We start from the raw sequence: 11869 nt of genomic DNA on the forward strand, positions 1-11869 counted from the left end.
GTCTATTATTGTATAGGTTTTTAATTACCGTACTTATATGGATTTGCAATACACCTTTGTTCGGCTTGTCGCGGACGTCAATTAACTGTCGATATGTAAGCGATGAAGTTTTTTTTTTTTTTAAATCGACAAAAACGAATATTTGAAAAAGATGAATTAGCTTAGCTTAATACTTTAAACATTATTACAGAAAATAACCATGCATTCGAATTTTTAGAAGAACTCAATGACAGACGTATTTAATATAAAACACTTGACTTTGATCAAGATAATGTCGATCCCTTGTGTCTACAGACTTGTTACTGAATTTTTCGTTACGGTCGATTAGCATAATTGCATAAATGTATATGCAAAATACAAGACACAAGACACGATCTTTAATGAGAATAATTAGTATTATCGTCGGTATACAGGTGTAAGTGGTGATTCGACAAATCTTACCGACATTGCACAAGGTCCTGAAGGAGGTTTAGTGTGTAGTGAAGGCTTCAATGGAGAGAGAACCAGGATTGCTTTGTGTTCGGGGGACGAACATATTTGAAGGAGGAGTAGTGTTGTGTAGCAGCTTTTGTAATATTGCATGATTGAGAAGTTGAATTATATGGGAAACCGCTATATCTCGTCAGAGAAACGACAGCACGTCTTTCTTGTTCCAACATTTATTCTCCAAAACGTAGAGATTCAGTAAAGGGGAATAACCCTTATACAGCAAAAATATATAATTATCTCCCTTAGATCGTACAATACACATGTACAATTGTACGTTACCTACTTGCACCCATACATTGTACATTTGTATATCCATCCTCGATACTCCAGTGGTTATAACGTCAGTAATAGTAACCCTAGGCCTGGAGTATCGATGATACCATAGATCCATATACAATGTACACAATAGTACATAGTGATACGGTCGCCTTCGAGATTGTCTTTTACTATATAATTATCGTGTGTTATATATCTAGCTGACTATCACTGCGCCATTCTCGATTCTCCATGGGTTACTATCACTGACATTATATCCAACATCCTCGATCCTCCAGGGGTTACTATCACTGATATTATAGCCAACATCCTCGATACTCCAGGGGTTACTATCACTGACATTATATCCAACATCCTCGATCCTCCAGGGGTTACTATCACTGATATTATAGCCAACATCCTCGATACTCCAGGGGTTACTGTCACTGACGTTATATCCAACATCCTCGATACTCCAGGGGTTACTATCACTGACATTATAGCCAACATCCTCGATCCTCCAGGGGTTACTATCACTGACGTTATATCCAACATCCTCGATACTCCAGCGGTTACTATCACTGACGCTTTATCCACCATTGGACTATTTCATAGTAAAATAAACTAAAGGCAACACTGGAGAAAAAATCTGAACCAATCACAGGCATGCAAAGCTTTCTGTTGAAGACTACACGGAGAGCGACGCCCAACTTGGAGTATCGAGGATGAACTGAAGGCAGCTCAGGGAAAAAAAGACTTGGACCAATCACAGACCTACATAGCTTTCCTTTGAAGACTACAGAGAGAAAGAGAGAGAGGGGGGAGGAGGGGAGAGAGAGAGAGAGAGAGAGAGAGAGAGAGAGAGAGAGAGAGAGAGAGAGAGAGAGAGGGGGGGGGGGGAGACAGAGAGAGAGCGACGCCCAACTTCAAAGCCACACAATCAACCACAGTGTACCGTTATACGGCTCTTTTGATGTACATCCAGTTTTACTATGAGATAGTCCAGGGGTGTAGAGATCGTTAGTGATCGAACCCCCTCGAATATCGAGTATGGGGTGGATATAACGTCTGTGATAGTAACCATCGGAGTATCGAGGATGTAACTGCGTAGGCGGCCAAATCGCAAATTGAATGAATATTTGTTTCAGGTTGCATAACTCGATAAATTCCCCTATGCTATTGATGTTGTTTAAAGAAACTTTTTTTTTTGTTTTGTTTCGGAAACCAAGGACGATCATCTACGATCTGACCAAAACGTATAGTGGGCCTAAAAGCAAATAAAAGAAAGAGCGAAATACATTTATATATATAATTACATACAAGTTATGATAATTGATAATTTATTTATCGATACAGTACAGAACATATTGTAATATAAAAACAGAGATTTTCTTCGACAGACTCAAAGACAATCACAATATATCAAATATGGTACTAGTGTACTTTCAAATTAAAGAGACAATTCACTCAGGCAAATTCTTTTGCAAAACCAATAAGCAAAATATAGCATTAATGTATTGTTCTACATTTCTTATGAAACATATAACGTAAAACATTGACAAATTCCACGACATTGTTAAGTATTTTAATTAATATCGTTGAAATATCAAATCGTTGATCAATACGATTAAGCAGGTACAATATGAACTCTGTACCCATACCCGAGCCAAAGTCACGCACGTTAAACAAATGAACTACATAACCACTGAGAAGGTGATAAAATGATTTTTAGGCAAGACAATTCACCTAATGCGGTAAAACACACTACTGTCAGAGCGATTTGAGCAGTTCTAGCCAAAAGTTGCATTACTTTACGAGCAAGGGACAGGGTTCGGCATACAAGAAGTTCGACCACAGTGTGTAATGGCGGACAGCGAGCAAGTTTGAATATTTCACACACATGTCACCACCATAGGCGTTTCAGGCATATCACAGTAAAACTGACTGATCTAATTTCCATTAGAACTTGTTTTATCTGATATATATACAAATTTTAATGTTCTCTTAGACTGAATTGTCCCTTTAAACCTTCAAATTATTTCAGATCAATAATTAGGAAGGGGTTGCCTGCATGATTCTTCCTATGCTTATCTAGTATGTATTTAAGAACGTTTATATTTGCTGCTAAAACGACATTTTCAGACAGCTTGCTCCATACTTTTTCAATTATCAAGGTAAAATATTTCTTACGAATGTCCTACAAACTGTAGTGGAATGTTGCGGAAAAAACTTTTCAATGGATGTCCCCTCATTCCCTGTCTGTGCGATTAATTTCCATACATGTATTTGAATAAAGTTTGTTGCACTGTTATCATATACATGTGTACTATTAGTTGTTTTATCTCGATCATGACTCCTCTTACTCATCTATACACGTACATGTATGCGTGTAGCCAGAAACATATATACATAGAGATTGGCAACTTCGCCAATTTTACGATAGGCAGATGTACCTCTCTATGTCCCTAGGGGCTTTTAGATAAACTCTTAAATAGTTAGATACAGCAGAATAACTTTGATATGTTATAAAAGTTAAGTAATTTTCAGATGGTTTGAGTACGATTTTGGAAAGAAAAAACAATATTTTAACTAATATGTTAATAAAACAAAATGCACTTCCGGTTTTTAAATGCCTGATTTTCGAAAAACCAGGTAAAATTGCTCATTTTCATACTTTCAAAAATCATATTAAATAACATCAATTGGGAAAACGATTGATCACATCAAACCATGATATAATATTTAAACTTTGTGTTGATGCAAAAGTATCATGTTTAAAAGAATACACTTAAATGTAGTTAGCCAAGGGAAAATGCCTATAAACTGGAGGTCCCTCTGCCTGTCAACATAGACAAAGAAGGAGTTTCCAATCTCCATGTATATATGTTTCTGGTGTAGCTGAAAGTTTCCGTACCCGGATATGATAAATATCGGATCGCTTATGATCAGGTACAGTACTAGTATTACTATATACGTTACATTAATGTACACAATGTAGCTGTTTCGTTGTACTCCAATATTTTTACACGGTGCAGAGTATTGTCCCTCTTATATTTGTTTCTGTCATTTTCAATCCCCCATTTTTTTTTTTTTTTTTTTTGCTTTTCTGCTGAATTATTTTGTACATGTCATGCTTACGGGATATTGTTTATCGTTTTCTTTTAGTTCTCCTTTTTTATTTTTTTTTTCTCAGTCAATTTTTTCCCTTCGTAATATTAATTTGTTTCTCACTTTCTTCTGTTTGATTCAAACATTAATTAAAATTAACATTATCTGAATTATTTCTTTAATTGATAGTCTACATCTACACAAAGTTTTAAATAATAATAATAATAAATGTCATATCCTACATCAATGTATCCGGTTCTAATTATCCGTTTATTGGATTCTGTTATTATAGTAGCCTTACCGGAACATCGACGTCACAGAAACGCTTGGGAAATGGCCGGTGACCGCTGAAAGCTGCACTTTACATGTGTTTACATCGATTTGGAGAATGTATCTCACAAACTGCGGTTCTCAAAGCTTAAAACAATCACTCCTGGTTTTGACGGACTTACTAAGTCATCGGATATGCAGAACACCGTTATGTCGACGCACAACCAAACAGTTCTCAACGTCTTCAACAAACAACTGTCAAGTTTCCAGATTTGGGAACAGGAAAATCTTGACTTTCTGTAGGTTAAGAAATACTTCAGGGCTTCGAATAAGTTCATCAAGACATGAAACTATTTCAGTACACCATCCTGTACGAAACTACAATGAATTTCCTAATCCAGAAGAAAATGACAAGAAAAAACCGGTGGCATTTTCTACCCCAAGGGATCAGATAAAAGGAGGAAAGTACACCGATGATGTGAAGTTAATGCCATCTTTTCCAATTTATGTCTTTCCTAACCTCTCTGGTATTTACGAAAACATTATGGCTGGATCTAGGATTAAAAAAGTCGACAGTGATTTAACAGTACTAGATTTCATCATAGCTGCTAAAAAGGTGATTTTATTTTTTTTAAAAGCATGGTTAGATTCCTTAGCTTCATTTCTGTGCTTCTGTAGCGGGATTGGACTGGGTCGATCATCGGTGACCAGGTAGCTCCGCTGGTAGAGCACTTATATTTATCTAGTGTTCGGAGGGTCCCGGGTTCGAATCCCGGTCTGCCTGGCCGCTACATTTTCCCCTCTCCTGTTACGCTTCATTCTCTTGCTAACATAAATTTCCTTCAATCTGATTGATATACAGATCCTTATTCTTGCATCCTAGGATTAAGAGTCACATTCCGTTAAACCTGCGTATATCATTAGGTTTTTTTTTTTTTGGGGGGGGGGGGGGGGGGGGCAGTGGATATTCATGAGATCCCGATGAAAATGTACATGTATGTGTACGATTTCCTGGCATAGCCGGCACAATGTATTAGGTATGTGCTGCTGAAGTAACGTAGGCCAAATCTATTCTATGATTTCAAGTTTTTAAGAGTTAATAAATTGCGAGCTGACTATATATTATTAGACTTTTTGAAGACAAATATTATATGCAGGTTTAGCAAACTACTGTACACTATATATGTAGGTTCACATGTACCTCTGTTCAAATACATGTATATCCGCCATTTTATCAGCTAAAAGTGACAATTTGTCATATGTCATATGTTTATGCGGGGGGGGGGGGGGGGGGGGGACATGCAAAGTTGAACCACAGGAGTTTGACATTCTGTCAATAATATATAGTATACATATATATAGAAAATACCCCTATATACTATATATAAAATGTTGAGATTTTTTATATATATATTAATGCTGTATATTATTGACAGAATGTCAAACTCCTGTGGTTGAATTGAGTGAGGCTGGTCGGCGGTTTTTCATCTATACCTGGCAATACAACATTAAAACTAATCAACAAATCAACATCATTTTATTATGTAGCATGTATCTCAATCTACATGAAAATACAATTTTTGCAATTTGAGTCTGAATACCTAAGGCTGTGAAGGCACTGCCTGATGTGATTGTAAAGTCCATATATATATACATATATACTGTAAGTACTCTAGAATGTGATGTCTTATGGAATATTGTCAAATTCTCCATGAAACTCAGTGAGAATTAAACAATCTGTTAATTAGATTGAAATTTCTCCATTGTTTGTTTGATACTTTCACCGACCAGTTAGACAGTAAAGGCTTAAATTGATTCCTTTGAAGCAAACCATAGTTAAGATTTTCAACTTTATACTTCAGAGTGTGTTTAGAGTCAGCTGCATGGATGCTCTTCTTCGATCATCATCATCAAGTACTGGCGAATTACCCATAAATGACATATAAGAATTCTTAATTCATCAGACGATATAAATGTAGTTACCGTATTCAACCAGATAAGCACTCGGGTCCCTGTAAGCACCCCTCTCCCTTTTTGAGGCCTCAATTTCAACTGCCCAGGCATAAATAAAGAACAAAACTGTATAGATTTGCAATAATTTAGTCTGATTAGCATCTTTTAATTTTTTTCAATTTATTAATTTCCCTGGGCGCTTATTTGGTCGAATATGGCATCAATTTTAATGAACCAATTTTCTTAATTTATCTTTTTTTTCAGGCTATATTTGTGATTGCTAACCTATTATCCACTGGAAATGTTGATGAGGTCCAAAGTTTGACAACACCTAAGGTAGATACTGGTTGGTGTATTTTCTCCGGGCACTCCGGCTTTCCTCCTCCAACAAAACTGGCACGTCCTTACATAACCCTGGCTGTTTATAGAACGTTAAAACAATAAAACCAAACCATAACGTCATAAACGTGGTTTGTTAAACACATATTAGAAAATGTATCATAAAGGAACCTTGACAGTTATAAGAATTACTAAGTTTTAAGTTACAACCACAAATCTGTTGTAAGCATATTCGTTATCACTGCGTTTTATATATTAATTAATAGATTTAACTAAATGCCAGTTATTGAAGGGGAGATCATTACTCAAATCTTTTCTTTAATCAATGAATATATATATATCTATTTCAAATTTGCCACATCTCATTTTAAAAATTTTCGTGAGCAACAAAGTTTAAAGTGAACAGTCGGGCAAGGATATCTAAAGTCGGTAAAAATGGTGTGAATGTATCCAGTATAATTTCTTATAAAATGGAAAAATAAAATCTCTCGTCAAAATCTGTCTGCGTACGAAGAAATTAATTTAAAGTATGGGAATTCTAAAACGTCCTCCCGGCTCACTATGTCCGTGGTTACATTTCCACGCAGCCTCTGTTTCAATGCTTTCAACTTTTCTTAACTTTAATGGTCAGAACTGGGAAACTAAGCAGAACTTGACTGTTGTATTAATATGTGAGAACTTTTGGAAGGCCAATGAACGCATTTAGACTGATTTTCTTTGCCCGACTATTCACTTTAAGATATTTGTTTATATATGTTAATAAGTTTTTCTGTCTAGAATATACATGTAGATATAGATATAATATATTATATACATGTACATGTGTCTAGGTAGTAAGCAAGCCAGTATTAACTATTAATAGATATTAAATCATTCAGTCGATCACAACCGACGTCAGTCATGACTTTATTAAAGATGCTCCACCGCCGACAGAGCAAAAATGACATTCATCATTAGAACAATATTTGGTGTTTAATCTTGTAAATATATGTCTAATTAACACAAAAAATAATATAAGATAATTTATTTTGCCTTTGGTGCATGCACAATCAGTACTTCATTCCATATAGGATATAGTGCCACAGATTTTTTTCGGGATGCAATTAATTATTTTTTACATTTTCAACTTAAAGTAAAATTAGAAGCTCAAACTTTTCAATGGTGGCAATAGTGTAAAGTAAGTAACTTTTGTAACTGAAGAAAAAATATGAAATCGTCTGCTCCTGTTTTTGATAGTGAAAAAATACCATTTGTCAGCGGTGGAGCATCTTTAAGAGTTGCCTGGCACTGTAACAGATTAAAAAAAATTGGGCAAATAATGACAATGCAGTCACCAGTTCTGTTAATTTAATTCCGTCATTGATATTGTAGGCCTTCCAGCAAATCAAGGAGAACTATCCGAAAATCCCCCCAACCAATCTCCAAGCCCTGGGACAGGACGAGGAGATGATATTTATACCTCTTCGTCACATTCACCGTACACGACTTAGGCACAAAGGTAATGTTGGAAGATAATTATAAGTGAACTGTCGGGTTTGTCACAAAAATAGAGATGCATGGTGATCCTGGGAGTTTGACGAATATGGGCCTCATTTCAATGGCAAAGCCTCATTTCTGTTTCCAAGAATCCTAAATATGCAAAATACTTAATTTGTGATTATAATGTATTGCATTCCAAGGAATTTCTGTAGTGTAATATTATTTAGAAACTTAGAAACATTTGTTATTCGTAGTTGTTACTTTTCCTCTCTAAAACACGATTTGTCTTTTCCTTGTAGGAAAGAATCATCCAGAAATAGAAGAAAACGAGGCTACACTGGAACTTGTTGTTTTGTTTGATGGTTACAAGAAGAAAAGTACAGACGAAGTGCCAAAAGTATTCATTAATATGAAGGACAGAATTAGATTCTGCTGTACTGCAAGGTGACTTAATATCTCCTCATTTGTTTATGTTAAGATAGTTCTGTTGTACTTAAGGTGAATTTTCTCCACTTTTAATTATGCTTTGCTGGGTTATTTTGATTTATTTGGAACAACCGGTTTGACAGTTTGTCAAAGTAATTATTTCAAAATCCTGATGACCTGCAGCTTTTCGTGCAAGCCTATGAAGGCTTTGTAAATTAAGGCTTGTCTCATCATCGCTAGCCAAGGGCACAGTAGTCTACGATACTGAACCCTTAGCATATATCATGTAAAAAGTAAAGTTTCTACTTTCAAATTCTGATTGGATGCGGCTAGGTTCAGGCGACCAATGAAAACGCAGCTTTTATATCAACAAAACTGAATCGCAGTGATAGTAGTGACCTACATTTATAAATGGGGCGTACCATGGCTGTCAACAACAGCTCCTAGCGGAGTCATATTTACTATTTAGTCAATTATGAATTTTAAACCAGCGCTAAATGAAGTATATGGATACATTGCACTTCAAACAGATTGGGAAAGTAAATATGTGTGTGGTTTCTGTTTCTCAAAGTTAAACAAATTATGCAAAGATAAACTGCAACCTCCTGACAAAATTGGACAATGATTTTGAATCTGTCCCAAACAACATGTGCAGTTCAAAGGGCACTGCCATTCTTCAATCCATACATCAATGATACAAGCTTTTTCATTCGTTGCTTTTTATGTAAATGGAAGGGGAGCAACTGCGTGGTCCAGCAGGTGGCTCTGTGCGGAAAGACATATGCCAAGGGTTAGGTATTGTAGGCTACTGTACCCTTGGCTAACGAATATGGGCTTGTCTGAAAATTACATAAAATCATTGATCCTAAGCTTCTTTAATTCATAAATCAATAACTTGTTAGGTCCAACCAGTCAAACTATAAATCGAAAACAGCATTAGATTTAGCTGTACTTCAAGGTGAATTATCCCTTTTGTTTATGTTTAGATAGATTCAGCTGCATTAAAAGGTGAATTATCTCCCCTTTTGTTTATATTTAGTCAGATTCTGCTGAATTTCAGGGTGAATTATCTCCCCTTTTGTTTATGTTTAGTTAGATTCTGCTGAATTTCAGGGTGAATTATCTCCCCTCTTGTTTATGTTTAGTTAGATTCTGCTGAATTTCAGGGTGAATTATCTCCCCTCTTGTTTATGTTTAGTTAGATTCTGCTGAATTTCAGGGTGAATTATCTCCCCTCTTGTTTATGTTTAGTTAGATTCTGCTGAATTTCAGGGTGAATTATCTCCCCTCTTGTTTATGTTTAGTTAGATTCTGCTGAATTTCAGGGTGAATTATCTCCCCTTTTGTTTATGTTTAGTTAGATTCTGCTGAATTTCAGGGTGAATTATCTCCCCTCTTGTTTATGTTTAGTTAGATTCTGCTGAATTTCAGGGTGAATTATCTCCCCTTTTGTTTATGTTTAGTTAGATTCTGCTGAATTTCAGGGTGAATTATCTCCACTCTTGTTTATGTTTAGTTAGATTCTGCTGAATTTCAGAGTGAATTATCTCCCCTCTTGTTTATGTTTAGTTAGATTCTGCTGAATTTCAGGGTGAATTATCTCCCCTCTTGTTTATGTTTAGTTAGATTCTGCTGAATTTCAGTGTGAATTATCTCCCCTTTTGTGTATGTTTAGTTAGATTCTGCTGTACTTCAAGGTTAATTATCTCCCCTCTTGTTTATGTTTAGTTAGATTCTGCTGTACTTCAAGGTGAATTATCTCCCCTCTTGTTTATGTTTAGTTAGATTCTGCTGTACTTCAAGGTGAATTATCTCCCCTCTTGTTTATGTTAAGCCATATTCTGATGTACTGCAAGGTAATCTCCACTTTTGTTGATGTTTTGCAAAGGCCAGGATTAGATTCTGCTCTACTGCTTTTCATTATGCAACATTTTAAATGATTTTCCTAATTCTATATTCTACAGGTTTGAGCGAGTATACAACCTTATAGATGAAACAACTTGGGAAAGTTCTGCTCCCTGGAAAGTGTCTGGCATTTCCTACATAATCCGGGAAGATCTAGGAGAAGAAATAAAGGAATACATCATATAGGGAAAGTTATGGTTTACCAATTCGCAGTTATCTTTCTTCTGAAGTTGGTTTCAGTTAATGTATAATTGGTTATTTACTGCAGTCAAAATATTTGTAATTTTACTAAAAGAAGAGAAAATTAAAGATGCTTCACTGCTAACAAATGGTATTTTTCTCTACCAAAAAAAACCATGAACAGACAAATTAGTATTTTTCTTCAGTTAAAAAAGTTACTTACTTCACAACAATACAACCGTTGAAAAGTTTAAGCTTCCCATTTTACTTCAAGATAAGAATATTGAAATAATTATTTGCTTCCCGGAATAATTCTGTGGCTCTACATTTTGTATTTCCTATTTTGTGTCAGACATATGTTTACACAATTAAAGCCCAGTTATTGTTCAAAAGATGAGTATCATTTATGCTCTTTTGGCAGTAGAGCGTCTCTAAATATTAGCAAATTAAAAAAAAATGAGATCTTTCTTTAGGAACGTTATATGATTCAATCATTTCTTAATGTTTTATGGATAATTTTTTCCTGGTCAAAAAAACGTCCCAAGAAATAGCAAAATTAAAGTCGTTATGAAATAACTGGCAACACGTTATTATTATAAGTAGGTTCTGTGGTAGTTGTCTGCCCTTGAATGTTGTTTTGAGTACCAGGTAATCAAATATTCTGTTTCTGAGAGAAAAACTTTTGTGAATCCTACAAAGAGGAGATATTTTATCACAATGACAGATGATGGTGTGCAGGATAATACTAGACCTAGTACAGAACAGTCTACATTTTATCAAATTGTGTCAGGATCAGTTGTGATTGTATATCAGAAAGTGCTATTATTAAACACGTGTATAAATTTTAAAAGGTTTCATGTTTTCACTTTTGAAGTTGTTTACCTTAAGTCACAAGAGACAATATATAATTAATTTTTCTTCGTTTTCATACCAAAACTGACTTTCTGATTGGACAAATTTTTTTTGCATACCACTATGAAAAAAAATCCGAGAATGGCGCAAACCCCGACGTTATCGTGACGTCACAATAGAGACATTGACGTTGCGTATTGATTCGGAAAACAGAATCCCTGGAAAAACCACTATAATGTTACATTTAAACATACTTCATTTTATCAAATAGAGTATCAAATTAATTATAAGTATTGATGTCACTATTTTTTAATTTTATCGGGTTATTTATAAAAAAATTGTTTGCAAACTGTGTGAATCTGCATAGCGGATTCACACAGTTTGCAAACAATTTTTTTTTCATACCCCAATAAAATAAAAAAAATAGTGACATCAATGCTTAAATGAATAAATGTATAAACACATGTTACATTTTTGATTTCTTTACAAATAACATTGTACTTGTAAGTCATAGATACCAGATATATGGGCTTTCTATATACTAATGACATTCTGTCCTGCCAGGGTTACCTCCCTTCAGTCTGCCAGTAATGAGAAAATCCAATTGGAACTC

The 11869-nt window shown here is 35.0% G+C and overlaps 1 protein-coding gene across 1 annotated transcript; it reads left to right on the forward strand.

Moving 5' to 3' along the window:
- Nucleotides 1-3658: 3658 nt before the first annotated feature.
- Nucleotides 3659-11254, forward strand: LOC138306060 (uncharacterized). The gene is made up of 5 exons (XM_069246407.1): nt 3659-4738; nt 6340-6411; nt 7786-7912; nt 8193-8337; nt 10284-11254. Exons 1-5 carry the CDS (start codon nt 4241-4243, stop codon nt 10408-10410), a joined length of 969 nt encoding a protein of 322 aa, XP_069102508.1. The 5' UTR covers nt 3659-4240; the 3' UTR covers nt 10411-11254.
- The last annotated feature ends 615 nt before the right edge of the window (nt 11255-11869 follow it).

The sequence above is a fragment of the Argopecten irradians genome, chromosome 13 (genome assembly GCF_041381155.1).
Source record: "Argopecten irradians isolate NY chromosome 13, Ai_NY, whole genome shotgun sequence".
In the NCBI taxonomy this organism is placed as follows: Eukaryota; Metazoa; Mollusca; class Bivalvia; order Pectinida; family Pectinidae; genus Argopecten; species Argopecten irradians.